Source organism: Nesoenas mayeri, assembly GCF_963082525.1.
Source record: "Nesoenas mayeri genome assembly, chromosome: 2".
NCBI classification, from domain to species: domain Eukaryota; kingdom Metazoa; phylum Chordata; class Aves; order Columbiformes; family Columbidae; genus Nesoenas; species Nesoenas mayeri.
This window is the reverse complement of record NC_137543.1, coordinates 78949301-78975550: the sequence shown is the minus strand read 5'-3', so window position 1 is coordinate 78975550 and position 26250 is coordinate 78949301. Positions and strand designations below refer to the sequence as shown.

The window sequence follows — 26250 nt, the reverse complement described above, 5'->3', positions numbered from 1 at the left end:
TCACGTTCTGAAAAGGGGGATGTGATAGTAGCGGTCATCTTCAGTCAGGAGAGAAATCTCATTCCATTCCCTTCGGTATTCATCTGGATAGCTTACTTGAAATTCCTCGGTATTAAACCTATGCAGTCTGTAAACTCTTATCTTCACTTCAAGTAAGTATCCAAGAAGAAACAGTTCAACCTAAAGATGAAAGAAGTCTGTAAGACACTTATGCCTAGACTTAGAAAACTAAGGTGAAGATAATGCAAGTTAAGGCAAGTCATCTAGCTTCCAAACAGTCGACAAGGAATAAAAGGGGCCCTTTTGTAAGTGGAGTAAGAAAATCAAATGTTCCAACAGTCCTTCCACTGCTCTTTTGCACGTAGAGGATATTCTGGTTAATGCTTGACACTTTGGAAACATCTCTCCTCCTCCTGACACAATACATAACCTGCTCCCAAAGCCAGCTCATACAGTTCAGTGGAGAGCAAATAGGGACTAGCTATTATTAAAAGACTGATACACCTTGAAAAATGGGAAGCCTGCCACCTTGTGATCACTTGCTACACGAGGGAAACATAACAGTGAAAGGAAAAAATTTCCTTGTATTTCATATATATGAATCTGACATCTTCACTGACACTTATTGCAAAGGATTGCTTAATCTGGAAAAATGTTTTGGCAAAAGCATAGCTAGACAGAGCAGAACTTGCCCAGTTATAGCCAAACTGCTCTTGAATGCAACAGCAACATGTAACAATTGACTTGCTAACTGAAATTTATTATAAAAAATACACCCATTGGAAAGTGAAACTTATTTGCAGAGTGTCAGTGTGGAGCTTAGATGTCAGTACTTAACTCCTCATTAAATATAAAATTAAAAAAAAAAAACCTTAACACACAGAGTTCTCATTTCCTACTCTTAACAGACATTATACCTAAGGGAGCCAAAGAGAGGGGAAAAAAATAGAGTGATGATAGAGGGTTTGGGATAGTGGAACAGATAAGAAAAGCAAAACAACACGTCAAATCTGTGTAATTGAAAATTATTTTACATATCAAAGGTATCATTGTTCTAAACTACATCTTGTTAATAGCTTGCAGCATTTATTTCTGGCCCAGCAAGAAAACTGTCCACCCCATTTTACTCTACTACAGTTGTTTTCAGGGAAGGTACATTACTATCCTCAGTCCACTTCCCCACATCCCAAACAAAAAAAGGAACAGCTATCACAGATGCTGTATGATATATTCACTTAATGACATCAGAGATGAAATAAATTTTGTGATTTATTTTTCATTTATATAATTACCTGGTCTAGGCAAATAGAATCACCTATGAAGTTCAGATGGTTCATCATGAAACTCAAAGGATCAGATGAAGAATCACGAGCAAGGAGGCGGCTAAAAAGGTTGTGTACGGGTTCTTCCCTGTTCTTCATCTGCTCATAGGCTTCAACAACTTCATAGAGCATGATGAATTTTACGGCCTCATATAGTTTGTGCTCTTTGCTCTCATCAGAAAAGAGCATGTTACACATGTTTCCTCTTTCTTCATGATCTTTAGTAGCACTTATTTCAGTCCACTGGAAAGCACACAGAAGAGTATTAATCAAATTATTAAGAATTCTATTTAATATGAAAGATTCCAAAACAGGAACAACTGCTAGTCTGTACTATACCATCATTGTGGCCAAATGGTGATGCAAATAAGCAGGTGGCTCTTTGGGATCCCCAATGAAATCTGAAGCATTTCACATTTCAGTTTTCATTTATCCAGCTGAACCTATTTACTACAGAGAGCACCAAGCATCTGGGTGCTAATGACAGTCTATGAGAAAACAAATGTAATTCCCCTATGCAAAAGACACCCACTACCATTGTACAAAATCCAGGTATCACCATCAGTAGAGTCTGAAGGTAGTGTAACCACCAAAAAGACCTCAGAAAGTTAAAGGAAATCCCTGTAGGTGCATCAGACATACACACTAAGCCATAAGAAAAGGTTAGAGTAAGTTATGACTCCTGACCTCTTTTTAACTTGCAGCTTCCAAAACTCAGTGATTTTCCTGTATAATACCCTTTACATTAAAGTTGTCATACCTTGAATTCTTTAGGTGCTGAGCAAATTCAGAGGTGTGTCAATTAAAAGGAACCTACACAAACCGGACAAGCCAGAACAGCATTATGAACTCTACATATTTGTATGTCTTTACCTTGTTCTGCTTCTTGTGGTCAAGGTAAATTGGCTGCACAAGACAAAGACATGCATGGGACATGAATGGGGTAAGAATTTCTCATTCTGCTCACAGCTGATAACGAAAGCTCCTGAGCTCTCTGTTGCTTTAGAGGGATCAAAAGCCAGTGCTCACACTCAGAAAATGGGCTATCCAGAAGACAATGTTGGACTGGCGACCAAATCAGAAAACTTGAAGTACACAGTCCTGAACATAGTGGCTAAAAAGAGTCATCTGGAACTGAGAGGCTTTTTGGGACCACAATAAGAGATGATGCTCAATGGCTGGGATTCAAATGAATTTCAGTTAATTCTGTGTTTGTATAATTTATATGTTGAAGTGGCCATAAACTGTGAATTGCAACTAAAAAAAAAATAAAATCTAACCTATCCATAAATACTAAATGGAGAAACATCCCCTCCATGTCCTCATACATTCCAGTAGACTCTCCTTACAGGTTAAAAATGAGACCAAGTCCATAAACCACTAATATCCCTTCACTAGAGGACCTCAATTACCTCAGTGAAAAGGCCGTCCTAAGTGTAAAGCACCTATTAACCAACATGGCCCAGGCACAACAGCATCTGCAGGCAGCAGCCCACAAGATGATGCTGGAGCTGGGAAAGGCAGCAGAGAACCCTGTTAGTGAAAATAGGAAAAAAAATCCATCTCGCTGGCCAAACAGAATCTTTATAAAAATGAAATGAAGCTGGGAGCTAGACCTCATGTCCAACAACAGCATAATGCGCCATACAGCTGCTCTGCAATGATTTGTTAATTGTATGGATTTGTTCACCATGCTGACTTGAAAGCTTTTTCTGTACAAACATCCAGTTTAAATGCTTTGTTAAGGGACTAGTATCAATTTAAAAGAACCACAAGAAGTTAAAAGCTGAACAACCCAACTCCGGCAAACACAAAGAGTGACCAGAACAAAACTATAAGAGCACGCGAGAACCACCAGGCACATCTCAAGACAGGCAGCTGTCACTGTGGCACAGCAAGGTTGCAAGCAAGGGACAAGGACCAGATCTCTAATTCCCTCTTTTTATTACTAATGCTTTGTTTCTAGAGCTAAATAAATTCTATTTGTGGTCTGTTGTTTTTCTTTAAGTAACAAATACTATCACTGACAATAGGGCTTAAAACTACAGAGTTGTGGCTTGCATACACAGGGCCACATAAAAGGAACTAGCTTAAATGTGTACCAGTAAAATAAGCTGTTGTGGCTGTGGTAAACCATCCAGTACTGTAAGGTGTACTGTAGAATTAAAAATAATGGTTTAAGACCTGATATACTGGATAACGGATAACCTTCAGAGAGCAGTTTCAACCTAACCTTGGCCAAAACCCTGGGGTCCAGCAAACAGCAGTATCCATTTGATGGCTACAACCCAGGAGGGCATACAAAACAACAGCTTGGCAGGAGGAAGATGTGGAGGAGAGGGTGGTGGTGTGCTAGGGACAGCTTGTGGCAAAGCAAACAGGAACAGCTCAGAGCTCATGCAACTGCAGACATGCAGAAATCCCAGAGGAGCTTAAGGAAGGTGCAAAGTCTTGTCAGGCCAATTTTTTACCTCTGCGTCAGAAGGCTTTGAGGCTACTATGGCTCTATGGAGCAGTTGAGGGAACTGGGGCTGTTTAGCCTGGAGAAAAGGAGGCTGAGGGGAGACCTTATCACTGTCTACAACTACCTGAAAGGAGGTTGTAGCATGGAGAGTGTTGGTGTCTTGTCCCAAGTAGCAAGTGATAGGATGAGAGGAAATGGCCTCAAGTTGCACCAGGGGAGGTTTAGATTGGATACTAGGAAAAAATTTCTTTACAGAAAGGATTGTTAGGCATTGGAACGGGCTGCCCACGGAAGTAGTGGAGTCACCATCCTTGGAGGTGTTTAAAAGATGTGGAGATGAGGTTCTTAGGGACATGGTTTAGTGCTGGAGTTAGGTTAATGGTTTGACTTGATGATCTTGAGGGTCTCTTCCAACCAAAATGATTCTATGACTCTACACTAAAGCTCTTCAGTTTTTAGCTATGTAAATAAGAGTTGCATTCCTGGTTGGGAATGTCGGCAATCTGGATATGCTGAGCAGAGGGGGCAGTGGGGCTGACAGCTCTTCGTAATCAAGTGCTTCAAATTATAGTAAAACTGGGTAAATACAACATTCCATGGAGAGGGGAGCAAAAGAAAGACAACAGTTCAAGAGGAACATGCACTGTTTGTTTGTTCCCTCCCATTTGGGGAAGGAATCCAGGAGGATCTCATACAGCATATTGTTATTTTTAATGAAAATGATGAGGTACTGCAGGTGCCACTTGATGGCAAGTGCAAGTAACCGTGCAGCAACTAACAGCTGTGGGTAGCATGGCCTTCCCAGCTGTCAGGGGGACCATGAGCACTTAGCTTAGTAGAATCCCCAAAACCAGATTCCTCTGCAGAGGAGACAATGGCATGCCTACCAGCTGAGCTCTCTGAACCTGGGAGGGAGGCTGACTGCCACAGAAAACATCTAACAAGGAGCAGTTCCCTAACTCTGTCTCAATCCACTTCTTTATTTCTCCCAAGCATCTCCTAAATACTCACATTGGTCTTTAATGTCTCCATACATTTGCGCAATTTACTGAAGACATTGGGACCTGTGTATCTTTCTGGCCCAAAACTGTATTGCTGAATCCAGTTGCAACCTTGGGAATACAAAAGCTTTTCAGGGAGCTGGGGAAAAAAACAAAGCAAAAAACTAATTAAGTAGAGATCATAACCATAAAAAGAAGTAAAATATAAAGTTATATAAACTTGTCTACACACATTTTAATTTATGATGTTTCTATCCTCTGGTTGTGCAGTACAAACAAAAAAATATAAATGGGCTTCAGAACAACTCCAATGTTAAGAAGGAAGCTCCATTTGGCTGCCAGGTCCTTAAGGAACTTCTAAAACAGGGCCAGCCAAAATGGAAGAAAATATGCTCTCAGCAAAGTATATAACCCACACTCTGGAAAAGCTGGAAACATCCACACTCAGTGAGGTTTTTAGAATTACAGACACCCTCCAGTTTGCACACATGTCCCCGCAGGCAGCAGGTACAGCTCCGCACCTCCTTCCCGCTGTCTCCCGCCAGAGCCCCTGGAGCCCTGGGCAGGACTCCCGCTGCTCCAGCAACACGCTCAGCAGCTCCCAAGTGAGCCACTAGACTTTGCACAGATGTGGATGAGGAGGATTCAGATATCCTTCTGTGTTAAGGCAGTGACATCCAGCAGAGTGGCAGTAACATTTATCCACCCTCTTTTTTTTTTTTTTACCATTTAGAGTCACGTTGACTTTGGTACATTTAGATCAGGGATACTTTTTCAACTAAGCATAGCTCAAAGAGTTTGAAAAACTTTTCATTCTGATAATGATTTTCCTCTACTTCCATATCAGACACAGCAGTTTTTACACTGAACATAACTTCCTTCTGCAGTATAAGGTCACTTGAATTATATTTCTTTAGGACATTAATTTTACCTTTAATATATCTCTCTCCTTCATCCATGATGGAAATGGAATGCCTTGACTGAATATCTGAAAAAGCACTGCTCTTAGTACACAATAGTTGTCCCTCCTGACTTGTCGCAGATATTTGATGTGATAGCTCCGAAACAATTCTTCATAGGCCTAGAAAAAGACCCAAAAAAATTTAGCAATAAACACTTTAAATCTTGGACCAAACCCATGCTGAATTTGAGTCCAATTCCAGACTACTCATAAAAGGGAATTAAGGGAAAGAATGAGTGTATTTGTAATTTTATATATACAAAAATGTTCTAACTTCATGGTTCTTGTAAACACCTTACACTGCCACTGCCCCTTAAGAATGATTCTGTGCTCTCTCCAAACCCAGCAACTTCCTCCAGTCTCTGCACTGCTGCCTGTGTAAACATTCACAGGGCCAACCAAAGCAGAGCAGATCAGTGAAGACTTCTTTGCCATAATAGCTTTAACCCTGACTACTTCACAACTTGTGCCAACACGTGGGATGCAGCAGCAAAAGGGCTGGAACAGGCAGCTGGAGAAAACTCCTTGTCGCATAAGCGTCTTCTTGCAGTGACCCGGATCCATCATGCAGTGGTGATCTAAGCAGATTTGCAGCTCTGTGCTGAAGTGAATAACCCTTCCTCCAGCTACATGCTCCCTGTATTTCCTCTGCATTACCTCTGGCTCTCACCTGAGCCCTTGGCAAGACAATTTAGCCCAATAAACTGGCAGAGAATTAACTGAGAAAGAGGGTTCTACACTTCTGTAGGCTGCTGCAGCAGTCTCACGGTTTGTTTCTTGAAGGGGGAGCGAAGATGGTCTCAACTTCTGGTTCTCTTTCATCTCAGTTGCTTCCTCACCCCATCCCAAGACCTCAGCTGTATAGTCTCCCCTATTCTTGCTTTGCATTGGCTGTGATAATCCAAGTCTACTGAATTCATCCAGGTGGGGGAGCTTCCTGCTGCTTCAGCAAGCTCAGACAGCTCAGGGAAGGGTCCTTTGGGATGACCTGCTTTCTCAGCTCACCAACTTGGTGAACCACCTCCAACAGAAGACAGAAGAGCCATCACAAAAGAGAAGGAGGGACTGCTTAGCTAGAATGAGGTAAGGAAAAGGGAGAGACAAGGCAAGGAAGGGACTGTCCCTTTGGGGGACAGCAAGCAGGTAAGGCAGGTTCAGGATCTCAGGAGAGAGATCTCATCCTAAAATGTGCTCCTTACTGCAGTGACTTCTACATGATATAACAAGCCACCCACTGTCTGCTCTACAGAAAGGAATCTCCTTTTCAGCTCTTATCACTTAGAAGGCTCATGGATTTTCTAAAAGGTTTGCTGCCCAATATGCTTTTGCAACTTATAGTTCTGCTATCTTTTTCCACTTGTTCCTCCAAATCACTTCCAGCCTTGTTGTGTGTTGTTCTGGGCACTTTTGGCATTACTGTGTTCCTGCATATAATCTGGCAAAGCTGGATCCTTTCTCTGTTCATCATTTGGACACAGCTCTAGGTTTTTGAAAGGTATCTTCTTTCTTTCTCATAAAAAAAAAAAAAAAAAAAAGAAAAAATACGAGGACTAAAAAAAAAACCAACCAAAAAAACCCCAAACAATAAAAAACTTACACAGAAAGGAAAAAAAATTTAAAAGTAAGATAACTGGAAAAAAGCAGCACCAAATAACCAAATATTAGCTGATGCCCACAATCAGCAGAGGATGCCACCTTCCCATGTAGCCCAGGGCTGTCTCCAGCCGCCCCTCAGCAGCTTATCAGGGTGCTGAGGATGATGAGGACATTAACTGTGAGATCAGTAGCAGGTCAGTCCCAGCTATGTCTGGTGTGAGGCAGCAGTAGTTGCTGTGTGTAGTTAGGGTGTAGTTAACCTGTGTGTGTTCTGATTGCTGGGCCTGGTGCAGGGAATCATAGAATCACAGAATGTCAGGGATTGGAAGGGACCTCAAAAGATCATCTAGTCCAATCCCCCTGCCGGAGCAGGAACACCTAGATGAGGTTACACAGGAATGTGTCCAGGTGGGTTTTGAATGTCTCCAGAGAAGGAGACTCCGCAACCTCCCTGGGCAGCCTGTTCCCTGTTCTCTGTTCCCTCACTGAGAAGTTTCTTCTCAAATTTAAATGGAACCTCATGTGTTCCAGTTTATACCCACTGCCCATTGTCTTATCATCGGTTGTCACTCTAACAGGTCATTCCCCAATCTATTCCGGAACCAGGGGTTGTTCCTGCCCATATGCAGGACTCTACACTTTACTCTGTTATATTTCATTAAATTTTTCCCCGCCAACTCTCCAGCCTGTCCAGGTCTCGCTGGATGGCAGCACAGCCTTCTGGCATGTCAGCCACTACTCCCAGCTTGGTGTCATCAGCGAACTTGCTGACAGTGCACTCTATTCCCTCGTCCAAGTCAATGAATATATTGAATAGTACTGGTCCCAGTACCGACTCTTGAGGCACTCCACTAGATACAGGCCTCAGCACAGCCATGCCAGGGCCAGGGAGCACCTCGGCAGCACCGTGCGGCCAGAGGCCCGGAGCTGGAGCAGAGGGGCGCTAAGGGAAGGCAGGGGACAGCCACCACCCAGCACGCTGGTCCTCACCCACTGAGCACCCACATAGCCCAGCACACGTTAGATGTGAACCCCTGGCCCAGCTGCAGCTGATGCAGCCAGACAGGGATCCTCGGTGCCAGGCGCCAGCTGCTGTCACATGGACCTTCAGAGCTTGGAAAAGAGTTTTTACCTTAAGTTGAAGGCTGGCCAAGAGGCAGCACCTAAGACCGAGTTATTTGGGCTGTAGCACTGGGGATGACTTTTCCCGTTAAAAGCTGCTGCAAGGGTCATCAGTGACACAGGGAAGAACTCAGAGAAGATGCAAGACTAAAGCCTGGTCTACATTTTGACCCGCTCTGCTGCAGTCTTTACTTAGACCCATGTTCAAGCTTTCCCTTTTGCTTTTCGTGTGACCAGCCAGTGCAACAAGCTGTGGGAGCTGCGGTAGCTGCTTGCACTGGCAGTGCTGTTCCTTACCCAGGTACCTCTTCTCCCCCATACTCATGCAGAGATTAAAATTTAACTCTTACCTCCCTCATGTGTTCAGCCTGCTTTGTTTCTCCTTTCCATTCTCTCGCACTGTAACCAAGTAGATCGATTTCTGTCAGCACACTGAGATTCCCTAAATCAAGATTAATTCACAGATTAGTTACATTCTGCAGTTCTGCATCTAAAGGGTGGTTGCGAGGGAGGGGATTAATAAATATGGAATGACAACAAAAAGATTACTTATGAGTTTTCTCTGAAGGTAGTTGCTCCACCTAAAATCCAAATGATAAAACAGGTGTCAAAAAGGAGTTGTCAAAGATCAATATTTACTGAAATAAGCAACAGCATGGAAGATTAAAGTCTGCATAATAAAAGCCTACCGTTTCAGTAGCTGTGCTAAAAAGCTGTATAGCCTTCTGCAGTACCAAAAAACAGCAATGAGGAAAGACATGCTTAGCATTAGCTGCGCTTTCACTTTTTGCCACATAATACACAAGGATTGCTTGGTGGCTGTTGTCCAGGACCGCACCTCATGCCTTCCTAAAATAGTGATAAAAAGAGAGAGGAAAAAACCTTGTCACTGTTTTGAAATACTTGTTTCTATTTGTTTTCTTACAAAAAGAAAAATATCCAAGTATGATACCATTCCAAGTGAAACACAAAACATGAAATATATAAGGCGAGCATATTTTTATATCCTTCGGGATGCGCGGATCCAGAGACCTGTCCCATCATCACTTTGCCACTAAGTCAAGGTTTTAAAGACTGGGTTTTCCTGGGAGTTGTAGTGTACAAGCAGGCCACGTAAAGCAACATTAGCTGACTAAGCATCATACAACTGGATGGGGAACTAAAGGAATGTTCCTGCCTCAATTTGGGTAAGTTTAGGGTCAATTTGAAACTCTGGAGCAAGCTCCTCCCCAGGGATTTGGTAGGCAGCTCAGAAGATCACAAAGGGGGTGCGCTCTCACTGCTCTTCACAGACATAAACCAGGACACATTTCTGTCACTCTGTTGGCATTACAGGCAGGGTTATGGAAGGCTTTGCTTGTCTCTTGTTGATAAGAAAATCTAGAATTGAGAGAGAAGCTGGAGACTGAATAATTGACAAAGGCAGTATCTGCTCCCTAAGTGAGAAATTTATCCTCTAATTTAAATTTGAGTATAGGAAATTCCTGGAGTTTATGATCAACAGCTGCTCCACTATTAACTTATTTCTTGATTTAGTATAAAACTCTAAGAGAACTCCACTTTTTACAAAGGCATCCCCAGGTCAGACTGAAAATATCCTTCCCCAGAGAGTCCACAAAGGGAATTACTCATTCAGCACAGTTTTACGTCAGTTGAGCTTCTGCCCCTCCTGGCTTTAACATGGAATTTAAGGGTGGCTTAAGTTTTCCAAGGAAATTAAGCCTGTGAATTGTGGACAACTATCCAGTCGAAGAGTTAAACATGAATACCAACCTTGGCAATGAAATAAACAGCTACGCTCATATTTTTACAAGTACCGTTGCATATATACAGAGCACTGCTGATATCTGGCCTTTTCCAATATTCTGTTGTTTGAAGAAGTTTGATTACAGGCCATCATTATGCAAGTTGTCCAGAGGCAAGACCCAGACCTCATCTCTCCCATGAACAAAAGGCAAGTTAAGACCTGTAAATGGTGTTAATAAACTTTACCGAGGTAATTAGAGAAGCTTTTGGGTTGCTAGTTCCCATTTACACAAAACCCGTATGCTGTGAATACAGAAGATGATGGAGAGGTCTTCCGTCAGCTTCTACTTGAGTGCTGCACCAACATGTGCGCAGCTGGCACAGCCAGGGGTTACACCTGTACATGCTGAGTAGGAAAAAGTAAGACGTGCATTCTGGCCCAGGTTGCCCAGAGAGGTGGTGGATGCCCCATCCCTGGAGACATTCCAGACCAGGCTGGACGGGGCTCTGAGCAACCTGATCTAGTTGAAGATGTCCCTGCTCATTGCAGGGGGGTTGGACTAGATGGCGTTTGGAAGTCCCTTCCAACACAAACTATTCTATGATTCACAAGGAACCAAAAGGACCAAAAATCTGAAGCTGCAAGGAAAGTCTATTACTGATGCCAAGTAGCAGACAGCAAAACATCAACTGTACGGTTCGAAAACAGCAGAGCTCATGGAAACATGGGCACTCTCCCACTCACAGCACACACACTTACTGCTGATGGACACCAACAGGCACATTCTCAACAAGCACCCCAATTGCTGCCTAGAGAAAAACAACTGAGAATTACTAACAGACAACGGTCCTGGTTGAATCAAGGCACTGCAATTTCTTCTCTCTCTTCTTTAGGATAAAGGCATCAGCATTGGGAAAAAAACCAAAAAACAACACACAAAACTCTGTAGGGTGTAAATAACTGAACCTTCTGCTAATTAGAATGGAATCTGAAGGCTTACAAATGTTGTTCAGACCATGGGTTGGTGGGTATTTTGGATTTACGTTGTCCCACTATAGTACGAAAACCAATGATGATTCAAATGAAATTTGTTAAAAGCAATTTAAACATGCAATACCAAAAGGAAGATGGAGCAGACTTTTATTTCATTACTTAAAATGACTGTATGGTCCCCCTTTTGATTTTGAACAAGCTGGGATTACAAAAAGTGAGATCTGGTCCATCCATTAAAATGACATACTTTGCTTTATGGAGTATCAGAAATACATTTGATTGCAAAATTTCTTCCTTTTTACCCCTTTCACAGTCAAAAAAGATGAGAAGACTGCATCAGCTTTTAGGATGAATCAAGCAATTTGTTGAAAAAGCTTTTAATTATATTAATCCTGAAAAAAGGTACCACAGGCCCCCTTCCAAGGCATATGGTTCACAGATGCATGAGCAACTGTTTTTCAGGGAGCACTGGGATGCACTGGCTTAGTGACTGCAGTCAAAACCACAAATCAATATCAAAGAATATGAGATAACCAAATATTGTTAATCCATTATTATTTAATATAAGTGATTTATAAGTAGTTATTTCCCTAATAAAAAGCCTAATGGGAGACAGGAAAACCTGCAAACAAGTAATTTCGAGTATTTTTGCTACACTTGTCTTACAGCATACCCTGGACTTCATAAACTTTCCCTTCTGTCAAGGGAAAGCTACTGTTCAAACAGCACTTTCAGTGCTTCTGTCACACTTAGAAATATAATTACTTTTTTTTTAATTCAAGTAAATGACTTTTAGAAGTGGCAGTTGGATCACAAAGTGCTGCTGGTAAAAATACATCACGAACACAACATGAATTGAAGAAGAGCGTAGTTTAAAATAGATCTGTCCACCCACTCCCTGCCTCCTCCAAAATTCTTCAGAAACCAAAGAGCAATTAAATTAATAACACACTGAAGCGGGGAGTAAAGTAAACCCAATGATTTTTAAACCAAACCATTCCTGGGGATATGGACACAATTCCTTCTGTCCCTCAGGAGACAGTGACAACCTGTCGGTGCTGCGACCACCTGCTGGGCTCACACCTTTTTGAAGATTGACCGTGAGCATCTCTGTGAGGACAGGGAGGACCAACTCTTCTCCCACGCAGGGGAACAGAGCCCTGGGACTGCCAACACAGCTCCTAGCAGAAATTCGGATGAACAGAGGTTGCACAGTGCTGAAGCAGGAGCTGATAGCAGTGTTTATCTTACAATGCAAGTAGGACGCCGTGTTTTTTCTTTTCATGCCACATCATCAACTTCCTGCAAGCGCCAAACCTTAAGGTTTTACCTCCCCACAAAGTCATCAGGAGAGACGTACAGAAGAAAGAAAGGAAAAAAAAAAACAGGCCAGAAAAAAAGATGAATAAGAGACATCTGTAACATCTGCTGCTTTCACAAGTAACTCAAGAAGAGTCTCTAAAAGATTAGTTCCACATTTGACTCCCTCACAACTTTTTTGGAGGCTGTCACCTTAAAATGCATAACTGATAAAATGCAAAATGTAAGAGATCAGCTTGGGAACTAGCAGGCAGCACTGTATGCAGCGCTAAAGCATGATCCAATATTCCAGTGTTTCTGATGGCACGTTCACCCTTTTACTTTTTTCCTTCCTCTCTGTAACAAGGCCATCAGGAAGATAACAGAATGTCTTCCAAAATTAAAAGCTGACTATGTGATGTCTTTTCAAGACATTCCTCTTCACAGTCTTTTTGCTACTTAAAGAAGGACACAGCACTTGTTACCACAAAGTGGCCATGTTTCATACTCCCATCGGACAACAGTACGTTCCTAGTTCCCAAAAAAGCAGGTAACCCCCTCCTTCAAAGAGAGAGACAGGATTTGGGATCCCTCTGTTCCAATCCTTCTGTTACCCAACCATACCCCTCCTTCTGCTTCCTCTCTTGGATCCAGAGCTTAGAAGAGAGACCGCTCAACCAAGAGATGCAAGATTTGGCACGGAGGTCCAAGCCTGCCCGCATTCAGTGTGTGCCTGCAGAGCTCTCTTCAAAGTTACACATCATTTTTTTTCCAGACCACGCAGTATCACTACTAAGGTATGTTACAAAATAGGCAAAGTCCCTCTTTAAAGGGAAAACAAGCAAACTTATAGAGTGGGCACCATCGTCATGCACAGATGCACACCTTTGCACATACACCTCAGCTGACTGAACCAGGGGGAGACACAGGCAAAAAGCTATTCATAATACAAATTCAATACCTACAATAGATCATACCCCACAACAGCTTTGAAGAAAGAAACATGCCTTTTTAAGTAGTGCCAAGTGACTACAAAGTCTTTGATTTCCCAGTTTGTTATCAGCGCCACACCAAAAAAATGAAAAACTATTGAAAACAGATCAAACACATACCAAGATATGTGGGAAGCATTGCTTAATTCAACAACTATTTAATGATGAAGCCCTTCCTTTACAGAGCAAAGCAATGTCAATTTGTTAAGCAAACCTCCTTCATCTAACATAACAACTAGAGATGAGGATCTCTTCTTAGTATAAGAAGAAAAAGATAATCATTTACAGGCAAAGATGGCAATCATCAGTGACCTATCAAAAGTTCAACCGTATCTGCTGATTAGACCTCAATTTCTACTCCAGAAAATAACAAAATAGAACCCCAGCCCCAAACAACAACTAGAATCATACAATTACCTAGAAAACTGAATAGTTTCGTTAGCACCAAGGCCTATTACTTGCAAGACAGGTTTTATTTACACAGCTGTCCTGCGTAGGAGTCCCAAGTGCTCTCTCGGCCCTTGTTCCCTTTCTGCAAAGATCTTACAGGGAAAACAAAAATAATAGAAAGGTCAGCAGCCTTCTTTGGATGCCCTGACTGCCAGGAGGACCTGAACTGCTGTAATCATATCTGCCCAGTTATGACACTTACTTATTCCTTCTCTGTAGCAACAGGCATGATGTGTTCTTACGTATTGTGTGATTATCTAAAATATACCCTATTAGAATTACCTTTACAGAACCAGTTTCAGCTATTTAATCAAGATATTAAAGCATGCCCTCGCCTGCACATACCATTTCCCTCTCTCTAAATGCCTACAAGAACAAAAGAAAGTTCAGTTCTTGATCTCCTGTACAATTCTGCTTCCTTTTGAAGGTATGGGGTGCTTCATTCAGGACCTTCAGATGAATAAAGCTCATCGACACTTCCACTTATTTGAGAAAAAACATGAGAGAAGCCTTCAGAGAATTTACAGTCCAGAGCAATACGGGAAAAGCATTTCATGTCATAAAAAGCCAGTATCTCTTTAAAGCTCTTATTCTTGAGTAAAAAATAATGAAAAATAAAATAATCTCTCTTTAAAGAAGGAGCATTTGAAATTTCTGCCACTGTGATGATATTTTTTTAATGTGGAAAAAAACAATCTCTCCTCATTCAGCATTGCTACTTAATGCCTGTACACTTCAAACAGAACTTACGTAAATGTACTAAATCTATTATTTGAAGGAAGCCCAGTCTAAGGATTCTTATTACACCTGCTGCTGAGTTGCATGTTGAGTCATTCCTAACCCCACTCATGTTTGTTTCTGACTTACCTATTTGCAAACACAAGTCTGAAAATGCCTTTCATAATTTTATTTATTTTGCTGCCTTTTTTTTTTTTTTTTTGCTTTTATTTGCTGCTTTGCTGCTTTTATTTTGCTGAATCCAAACTGATACAGTAAAGGAAATATTTTCCTCCTGAACCTCTTCTTACACTTAAGTTTAGCTGAAAGGCTAAGTGGTATAATGACCCTGGGTTTTTCTGTTATTTGTCTAGATAACTGAAGCTTTGGTTATGGGGAAAAAAGTTGAAGTCTTACTAAGCAATGAGAATTATTTTCCTCTTCCTTTATTGGAACAGGCTGCCCAGGGAGGTGGTGGAGTCACCATCCTTGCAGGTGTTTAAAAGGCATTTAGACGAGGTTCTTAGGGACGTGGTTTAGTGCTAGAATTAGGTTATGGTTAGACTCAATGATCCTGAGGGTCTCTTCCAACCAAAATGATTCTATGATTCTACAAATCTTCCTTGCTAGACAGATTTGTACCTACAGTCCAACCCTCCAAGGACACACAATCATTAGGCACTAATTAGGCCTGGTGGTACCAGGTGGTACCACAGGCAGCATCCCTCCAGGTGTCTCTAGGCAGAGGTCCAGCAGGCTGCAGCAGCAGCTGCCCCCTCCCCAGGTAATGTCCCCAGGCCTGCCTGGATGGATGCCCAACCCCCTGGCAGCACAGGTGCCAGGTCATCACTGCCCCAAAAGAGCAGGACCTTCTCCAGCCTGTTGCCTGCTACCCCAAAGGAAGGGACTGGTGGACTCTGTGATTCCAGCAAAACCCACAGACGTGGCCACGGTATCAGCACTGGAGAAGGGATGCAAGCAGCAAGCAGAGGAGTCCCCAGCTGCACACGAGGAGTAGGAAAGATATCTGGATCACGGCAGAGGGAATGTCTTCAGAAATCTATGTGGGAAAGAACTCTATGTGAGCAGCAGAGGGAAAACAAGCTGCATACTGCGCTCCACCAGCTGTGCTCCTGGGAGAAAACACCCCTTGGACAGCCCAGGTGAACCCCCCAGCCCCTCGGTGGTCACTACCTGGCTCATTCCTAAACTGTGGTTTGACACACTGAGGGGTCCTTTGCTGAAGTGAGGTAGCCCAGAGGAAAAAGCAGCAAGAAATGCTGCTCTACTTGATAGGCACACACTGCAGGACAGTCCAAGAAATTTTAAGTTTCTACCTGTCAGTAGAAACAATTATCCCAAGTGGTAGCATGGAAAACATTAGCATGAAGTAACCTGGGGCAAAAAAAAATATCAAGTCATCTGAGCTTGTTTACTGCATAAGCAATATCAGTCACAGCTGTTAATTCTTACATGTGGTGCATACATCTGCCATCAGGTGAAGACTCTGCTCTGAAAGCCAGACCCCTTTAACCAGGTTGCATCCATGCAGCTCGTCACTCTCCTCTCTGCACAGAGACTGACTGCCACACCCTTATGACAAAGATTTATGACTGACTTCAGAGCACAGCCCTCTCCAAAAGTGTACCAGATTCTGCTCACAGTGAAGCACTATGCAGAGTTGTGTATTTTTCATATGGATAAATAATCACGTAAAACTTATTATTAATAATCAGAAATCATTCGCATCTCCTGGTGGCACATCAGATCACAAAGCCTGTGCTTTCCCAGTACATGTATGCAGAGGTTATTCCAGCTGTGTCACTTGTTTGTTTGGGAGTTTTACTTGTCCCTCTCCCTCTTTCCAAGACAGATTAGAAGGAGAAGAGAAAGGCAGCAGAAAGCAACACTGAAGCCATCACTCTAAATGCAGAAGACAGAAACTGGTCCTGAATGTCTCTCCCCCTTCCTCTCAACATCCAGCCTGATGAAAGTCAAAACTTCATCTTTATTCTGCAGAGTTAATGCTATTAGTATGCAAGCAGCTGGGGTGTTTAAATCCTGCTCTCTCCATCTTTTAAAGGGCAACAGTTTCAATCTGGCATTTTTTAATTAGCTCACACATGAATGAGTCCTCTGCCATTTATTGAGAATGCATTACTGTGCACTTCTTGCCTAAACTCTTAAGGAAAAAAAGGCATGGTGAAAAGGTAAAGCATCAAGATAACTTAAACTTCAGCTACTATCACTCAATGTAATACCAAAGTTACAGCTAATATAAATATTTAATTAAAATGTGATGCAAGAACCCAGAATATTCCGTGTGGAAGTTCTCTGCTTGTAAAAACACATTATTATTATTATTATTATTATTATTATTATTACTACTACTACTACTATTATTACTATTATTATTACTAATGCACATTTTATATTGTTATAGAGATTTGGAAGCCAAGAGAAGCCTCAAGGAAGTGCTCTGGACATTAGTGACAAAGACCAAGAGACCATGGTTCCCTGATACCTCTGCATTTGCACGAATTGCCTAAAAAATGGGTAGTTATATGGCAAGGTCTACATAAAATACAAATTATGCAGCCCTGTAAAATATGGTTAAGTGTGACCCTGCATATCAAGCTCCTTTTGAGGGGCTGGCACTTGGCAGAGGCACAATTTACTTCCACTTGTAAACTAAGAAAATGAAATACAGAGTACTGGACGGTTTCTAACACTGGAAGCCAGCAGTGTCATTTTTAAAGATTTCCAATTATACGAAATCCCCTATTTTTAAGACCTCAGACTCTGGTAAGCATGTCACAGCTGAAATCTGTGCCCAGGAAGTGACATGAAATGAAACCAGAACTAAGGAACAGCAAACACATCCGCAGGTCGGTTCCGGACAAACTCAGCAGACACACGCACAGCGCAGAGCTGCACAACTTGGGGAAGCCAGCAGGACATCTCTCTATCACACAGACGGACCTGAAACAAGTATTTAAGTTGGCAGAACGACTGATTTTGCACAAACTCACCAATTAACAACTTGCCTGCGTTTCCCCGGTGGCAGCTGACCTGTGGGCAGTGCCAAGCACCTTGCCATGATGCTTCTTCACTGCACAAATGCTAGGGCAGACCTGGTGATAGTCAAAGCCCCACGCATGCCACATCATATCAGGCACTAGGTCAATGCTAAGATACACGTTTCCCACTTTCATAGCACCATTCATCCAACATGACTACCTGTCATGGTTTAACCCCAGCCAGCAACAAGGACTATGGTAGCTGCTCGCTTACCCTTACCCCTCCCTAAGTGGAGGAGACGAGAATCAAATAGGAAGACAGAAACTCGGATTGAGATAAACACAGTTTAATAAAATAACAAAATACTAATACACTACTAGTAAATACCTATATAAAATAGAAATATAATATCATATCATGTCATATTCAGGGCAATTCCTCATGAACTCTGTCCACACCAAGCAGCCAGTCCCAGGCAGCAGCACGTGGTCCTGACAGCTGATTCCAGAGAGAGAGCAGAGAAAAATGCAGAAAGGCCCAGAGGCCTCTGCAAAATGGCAGGTTGGCAAAAGGCCGAACTAAAGAAACTCCTGAACAGAACTGCCCTGGCTGTAACAAACAGAGTGAAGAAAGTGAAGAGAATGCGAAAGAGCATCAGAAGACCCCAACTCTCCTTAAATAATTAGCATGACTCTAAAGGGGTGGAATACTCTTATTGATCAGTCTGGATGTCAGTCAGCTCTGCCCCATCCATGCCCCCCTTCCTCAATGCCTCTCACCTGTGAGCGGAGCGCTTGGAATGTCATTTGCTCTCAGACCAGAGCAATTAAAAACATTAACTCTGTCCTAGGGTGTTATCTGCTTGTTCTCAAACTAAGTCCAAACAATGACCATGCTAGCTATGAAAAAGAAAGGTTTCTAACTGCATTAATAAAATTAACTCATTTTCAGTCAAACCAGCGCAGCTACTACAAGTACTATATAAATATCAAGTAAGTGATACTCAACACAATTGCTCATGGATACTGGTCCCGTATAGCTGATCATGGAAGAGCAGAGATCCAGACAGCAGTTTGTGCTTGAACAGCCAGTCCTGGAAAGGAGAGCAGCCTGGTCCCACACAGCTGATCCCAGACAGAGAAAAAGGCAGAAAAGCCCAAGATCAACTTTAAAATGGCAGAATGGCAAAAGGCCAAACTAACACCAAACTCCAAACAGAATGGAACTAATGAACAGAACTAACCAAACTAACTGGTCAGAAGAGCCAGCTCCAGCTATATACCAAGCATGACACTAATGGTAGGAAATATTTCATTGACTAAGCTGGATGTCAATCTAGGTGCTGTCCTGCTTGTTCTCCCTCCCAGCTGCTATTTTGCTCCTGCAGCTACAAAGTTGAAAAGTGCTTCATCCCCTTGGCAACAGCCAAAATATCAGTGAGTTCTTACGTTTTTCTCATACCAACTCCGAAACACAGCCTAGCTACTGAAAGAAAAGCATGGGAAGCTTGGTTGTTACCAAATTATTCCCATACTAAATCCAAAACAAAAGACCATACTAGCTACCAAGAAGAGAAGATTCTAACTGCACGGAAAATTAACTCAATTTCAGCTAACTCAGTGCACCAGCCCAGCCTGGAAACATTAATGCTAAACACTCAAAAAATCTGGAAAACGTCAGCAACATACAATGGACAAGTAATCCAAAATGGGGTCTTGCCCAGGACCACACACAGAACTAGCAACAGGACTACAGACTGAGCAATCAGATAGCCACATCATTCTGCATTTTTAGCCCTCCACCTTAAGGTGATGCGGTTCAAATAACACAACACAACTCTTCTGCTCAGCCCACAGCCTTCTCCTCAGGGAAATGTCTGTTGAAAAAAAAGTTTGGGCAGTGCAAGTCGCCTTGCTAGCCACATCCCTCTGCATGGGTTCATGGTGTAAGTGGCATCTGTCCTCGCTGGGGACGTGGGGACAGGAGCTAGAGACACACCACCTCTCCTGCTCAGGAGCTTCCAGCACCTCTGCACAGTCTACAGCAAAACCCAAAGCACTGGGGTCTGGATCCTGAGCATGACAGAACTAAATGGTGTTGCTCCTCAGCAGCAAAAAAATGGGAAGAAACTACCAAGACAGAATAAGGCTGCAAAGAAACTAAAAGCTGCTGGCACTAACATTTCTCTGAAAACCCATGAAGTAACCTGCAGCAGTTTTTGGAGCATTTTACATCATGTTTGGCTTCACTGAAGCCTTCTTAAGAAGTAGACAGTAACACCCTTATCTCCTTTCTTCTCACTTATGCTGGGGCAAAACTTTGACCCGATTTTATATGATAGGCGACAGATAGTCCAACCACAAGTTATACTGTTCATACGGAAAACAAAACAAAACTTTCCATCAAACCAAATTTTGAAATATACAAACTAAACCCTCTCTAGCACCTCAGAAATGGTACAAGATCCCTAGCTACAAACTCCACTCTTTAAACTGCCATTGACCACTTTTACGTTGCTGTCACTGGAGCACGACAGTCCTGACAGTTTTCTATCACGAAACACTGACATTTAAAGTCAATACATAGCTATTTCTCTGTCTTTCTAGAAGGCACGACATTGTCATGTCTGATCCCCGGCACCGCAATCACGCACAGAGGAAGTGGTGTTTACCATGCCAGGAATCCCAGCAACAGAGCACATGGGCAAAGTTCCCTGTTGCTGCTTCGTGCTGGCACCACGTCATCTGCATCAACCCAGGACTGCAAGAAGGATGCCGTGTCCGTCGTGCTTTCCCAAATCCCCTCAAAGCAGAAAACAGATCCCGACGCAATTCAGCGTCAGAAGTCAGACAGCAACTCAGATTAGTGTTTGACTTTAAAGAGTACTGTAATTATTTTAGAAGTCAGAATGCCCGAATAAAAACGTGATTAGAATACGACTAATGTGGTCCAATGGTAATTTAAAAGAAAAATAATGTTACAGCCTAAAACAAGAAAATTAAGATGCTCCTTGAGGTACAATTGATGCAATTCTAATCACACTGACAAATTTCGTTATGCAAATGTGAAGAAGGCAGCGTAATTATATAACCTTTTGACTTCTGAGCACTGGTTATTCCCTTGTGTTTTCAAAACAACCAAATTACAACCATACTCATCTCCCCTAGCACAGTTTGGCACCGTGGCTCCCACGGTTCAGCTGCACAGGGTCATGAGGTACAGCATAGAGGTATTTCTGAAATCACAAACTCGTTTGCCTGGGTAGTCATGCAAAGTCAATCATCTTCAGCTATTAATGTTAAGAAAAACTGCAGACATTACTGAAAAACCCTTTCATGTTTGTTGTTATATCTTTCGTAGATAGAATGTGAAGATTTGACTTGGAAGCTGTATCTCAGAAACATGATAGAAAGTCCTGATGCTGAACGAGAAATCCACACCATCTAGTCAGGGAACATGTTCCATAAAGTTAAACAAAATGAAAAAAAACTTATATCCCAATGGCAAAAAGAAACTCAGAACTACGAAAATTAAACATTTTTTTCAGAAGTCCAAATCTGAATGCAGAAACTTTCCCATAAAAGCACTCACACCCAGCTACAAACTAGGATTTTAATGCTGCTTTTGCCTTTGAAAAATCAATTCTAACATCCTTCACCTGGTACTTGACCAACTTCATACCAGGGGCTGCCCTGATCCAAGTGCAGGAGGTTCACATGGGCCCACTCCTTGAATTTGTCCAGGTCCCTCTGAATGACATCGTGTTCCTCAGGTGTGTCAACTGCATGCTGGTGTCCCCTTCAATTTCTAATTAAATTATTTGTCCAGCAGTAAAGAAATAAAATTCTTAGAGGAACAAACTTCAGTGACTAGAAAGACGTTTTCTGAGCCTTAAAACCAAAATAGGTAATTTTTTTTCTGTTTCACATGCTTTACCTCTTTGTTTCATCACTTGCTAAAACTGGAGTGGGCAAAAGGACTGAAATGGGAATAACTGGACTTGCACATATTAGCAACAGAGCAGTTGGAACCACGCTAACTTAAAACTTACTTACTAAATACCACAGAAATCTGGTTGTTCCTCCACTGCAGAAAGTGACAGTATAAGCTGAACACAACTTGTACAGCTCATCCAAAAAGCAAACCAGTTGGTTAGTATGAAAGGCAGTGAAAACGAGCACTGGACCAGTAACCATCAAAGCAGAAACATATCCTAAAATGTACAGCAGAAAAGCAAACTGGTAGGGCATGGTATCTTCAGCCTAAAAGAACTCTTGGCAGTGGCTTAAGACATGAGTAATACCGAGAGCTACAAGCAACTGGCAAGCCCATCAGAAGGGGTGCGTGTCCATCTTCCCAAGCCTTCGCAAATCACGTCCTTATTTCCGATCCCCTTTTTCCTAAACCTCCACCTTTCTGATGGGAATAGAAGCCATTCTGCGGCACTTCATTTCAGATTGCACACAGTAAAAACAACCAACCAAACGAAACTAAACAAAAAACCCCCAAATAACCAAAACCCCAAATACACACCTGTTGTAAAATCAGCACACGTTGCTGTTTTAAAACAAAACCCCAAATCTCAACATCTATACAACTCCTGCAGGAAGACCCGTCAGCCTGTCTCCCCCCAAACATCTCCGTGCCCGGAGCCCCCCGGGACGGGTCGGTGGGGAGCGAGGGGGTGTCACATTCGAGGCGGTCCCTCCACGGGGACCTTTGGAGCAGTTTTCCGGGTGTTGGCACCTCGGGAAAACGTCCCCAAAAGAGTCAAGTGGACAATAACATTAAAAAACAAACACACAAACAAAACCAACCCAAACCTTCGCCGAGACCGCGGGAAACCCAGCAGATCTCCCCCAAGCCCCCCGCCGCACCTCACCCGCTCCGCTGCTCTCCCGCCGCCGGCTCGCGGATCAAACCCCGACAGCGCCCGGAGCGGCCTCCGGGGCGGGGATCCCGCACGGCCGCCCCCCGCCCCCGCGGCCCCCAGCGGCGCCCCGGCCCGCCCCGCCGCCGCACGGGGGTTGGTTTCATTTCGGTGGGTGGTGAGGGGCCCCTAGGACCTCCTACCTTCGTGCAGAAAGCGAAGGGTAACGCCGGCAGCGTGGGGGTCTCGGACCCCGCTTCGAGGAGGAGGGAGAGCCCTTGCCACCCATCTGCCTAAGAAACGAGTGGAGTTCTCCATTTCCCCAGCAGCCCCTCCATCAGTTAGACAGAATTTGTGCTTCGTGCCACACCACGTTATTGTGGATTTTATAGCAGCATTTCCCCTAATGGAGACCAATGTCATCAGCATCTGTCTGAAATCTAGCCACGAAACGTAAACACAACTTAGTGACTTTAAAGTTGGTTTTGCTTGGTTGGTTGGTTTTCTGTCATTAAATGTTAATTTCCTCAATAATTCAGTCATTTACAAGGTGAAATACATTCGTCCGCAAAGAAATTCACTCTTGCCACATACCTTCCCTTATATCAGTCTTCTAGGTGTAATCTGTCCCAGCTGTATGTAGAGAATTTGCATAAAGCAGTGTAATTTCTTTTCCGGTTATACATTGAAGAACAGTTTTCTCCCATCTCCCTAGGGACTTTGCAGGAAAAACAGAGGGGAATTGTAATGGTCTGAACAAGTGACGTAGACGTAAATCTTTTACAGAGTTATAAGCAGTTTGCTCCAGTGCAGTGCTAGGACAAACTTAACGGGTTGGTTGTTTTTGTGAGTATTTTGTTTGTTTTCCTCTTTTCTTTTCCAAAATATCATAAGATATTGAAATGGTTGGAGATAGAAAACAAACACTTTTCATGAAACAGTGAAGAGATTTATACTGTCTGGCATGACTATCAAATGTTTCTCCATCCATCTCAGCTAATCTGGGCAAAGAACAAAAAAGACAAAACCTGTTAAATATTGGTGTGTGCCAGGCAGTCACTTCAGTACACTCACAGAAAGCCACAAACACACTTATCCAAATAAAAGAAAATCTAGGCTTAAAAAGCAGCTAAGAACAGCAGAAGTAAATAGCTGACTTCAGAGTCCTAAAGCTGTCAGCTGTGTAGCACTGTGTGCTGCTCCATCAAAAAATCCATTTTGGAAAAGGAAAAAACCCCCACATTCCTAAGCGCCAGCTCTGTGCTCCTCTGCAGCATCATCTAGCTGGTGCTTTCTGTTCGGACATGCCGTTTGTGTTTTAATGTTAAGTATAGCTCACATGGCATCCACCTGTGAAGGCTCCAAGTTACCTGGGATTTGTTTCTGAGCCATGTCTGGCCTGCAGTTTCCACACGCTTCAGCTTCCCTTTCCAGCCTCCTTCTCCCCTTGGCCAGGTCAGTGTTGGTGCTGCTTGACGGTTTAGCATTCCAGCCAAATCCACATTTGCCTCTTTCTGCCCTCCCTAAATTGTGTTAAGGTCTTAGGATTTAAAAGGTGATTTCTTTGTGCAGACAGGCCTGAAAGTTAATGTTTATCTCATTGCTGACTCATTAAGGGAGATGAAACACACATAGTACAAACACTGCAGATCAACCCTGTATCACAGAGTCCTTTCCAATTCCCAGCTCTCTCATCTCGGGGCAGTTATTCAGCATTTCAGTGCAATATAGAGAATAACCTATGCCCTTTACGTGTGCCCCTGCTGGGAATAAACCTTGGGGCAATCAATCAGAGATCACTTATTTGAACCCCCTTGAGGTTTTTTTTTTTTTTTTAACTAACGCTGTCCGTACACCTTTTCTTTCCCCTTAAAGTCTTTCTGGACCTCTTCCCTGAGACACTCACAGAGTGTCACTCTCCCTACTACCTTTTCCCATTCCTGGGCTTCAGCGGGAGAATATTGTCTCTCCTCCTTGCAAGTCACTGACATGGGACAAGCCTCTACCCACTTCCCTCCTCTGCAAGCCTGTCCTCAGTCGGGGATGCAGACAACTCTGGTGAAACTAAAAGCCAAGGACCACAGAGGCCTCTTGCTCTCTGTGTTGGACTGGCCAGGGTGAGCTCATGCCATTCGTGTTAGCTGAAGAAGAGTTCAGGCAATCCTAAGGAGACCAAGCAAGGTCTAGGTCTCAGCCAGGATCAACTGCAAAAAGCGGAATAGCAGCTAAGTGGAAGGCAGTTTCTGTTACGGACTGTGCAGAGGGGAAACACACTGCTACAAGGGTTCAGGAAGCTTCAGAAAGTGTGAACTTCCCCAAAATATCTTGGAAAACAATGCTAGGACCTAGAAAAGACCTTACTTAAAGTATACATTCAACATTTTTCCGTAGAAGTAGTGCATCCCCTGCTTGACTTCTGACAAGATAGCAGCTCCGTGAGGGCAAGGGGAGAGATCCAGGGAGCTCCAACTAGAATCAGCCTAAATTTGATTCTGTTCCTCCAGACTTTTTGATCATGGCGTTTTGCACAGGTTTGGAACACTCGGACAAAGCTATACGATGATGGCAAACTTCTATCACTTAGAGATATTTATATTTCCCGCCTTTAGGGAAGCATAATGAACTTGCTCATATCATGAACCTCCAGGTATTTCTGCAGGTTCTGGCATCTCCAAGTTGCAGGCATGACTGTGACTACCTCCCTACACTTGTACCCACACAAAACTGCATAGCAATTAGAGCAAAAGCTTATGCTGCAAGCCACACTAAGCAGATATGAAGCCATTTTAACCGTTTCTGTTTCAACCCACAAGTCAGCAGCAGAAACAAGTACCATGTTCTTGCTTCCATCTGCAGGTGAGTAGCAGGATTATAACCACAGCCACAGAATGTGAGTAATTCCAAAGAAGTGCAAAAAGGGTCTGCTGAGACAAATCAAACAGCATGCAAGCCAGTAAAAGTAGGAAACCTAGGTGCAGAAACCTAGGTGCACTAAATCCAGTTTTTCAAGTCCATCATTAACAGTCAGGAACCATTTCCCTGTTCATCATCATTTATTACTACTACCAAGGTCAGGTATAGTTCAACTCATAGGTAAAAGTAGTGCAATATGATCTGCAGCACAAGAGCTTCCTATAGCCGATCACCAGCTTGGTGAGATGCCAAAATTTAGGGCACAGCTCTACAAACTTACCAACACTTCTCTTTGAGTGGTTAATTCTGCTCCATTTTTCTTGCTCAGTGAACTGGTCTCTGTTCTTACTTGCCTTTCCATCGTGCCGCCTCTGCATCTCCTCTCAAGAGGATCTCCCCAGCTGGATTTCTCTTCCCTGGCTTCTTTTGCTGGGGGTAGAAAATGAGACTCTACAGACTCGGCTCGTCTTCACAGATCAACAAGCTGCGAGAGAATCTGGCTTCCTGTTTCATTTCCGCTAAGGTTTTTGAAGTCACACAGGCAGCGCATGCTTCTCCATATGCAAGCCACAAGAAAAAAAAAAACAAAAAACAAAACAACCAAAAACAACAACAAAAACCAGAACTGAATGTAACTCAGCTATTTATAAAGGTCACATTGCTACTTCCCTCCGCATCTTCCAAGTTGTTTGGGTGCTGGAGATCGCAGCAGGGTGATTGTCAAACGGTGATACACTGCCCATACATGGTCTCTGTCTCAGTGGCAGTCCTCCAAGAGTCAC

At 43.0% G+C, this 26250-nt stretch overlaps 1 protein-coding gene across 1 annotated transcript; it reads right to left on the bottom strand.

Moving 5' to 3' along the window:
• Positions 1-26250, bottom strand: OTULINL (OTU deubiquitinase with linear linkage specificity like; the record flags this gene model as incomplete). The annotated part of the gene is made up of 8 exons (XM_080340108.1): positions 25749-26250; positions 9156-9315; positions 9016-9047; positions 8817-8908; positions 5719-5868; positions 4798-4926; positions 1293-1565; positions 1-180 (listed from the first exon to the last, which is right to left on the bottom strand). Exons 1-8 carry the CDS (start codon positions 25843-25845, stop codon positions 1-3), a joined length of 1113 nt encoding a protein of 370 aa, XP_080196234.1. The 5' UTR covers positions 25846-26250.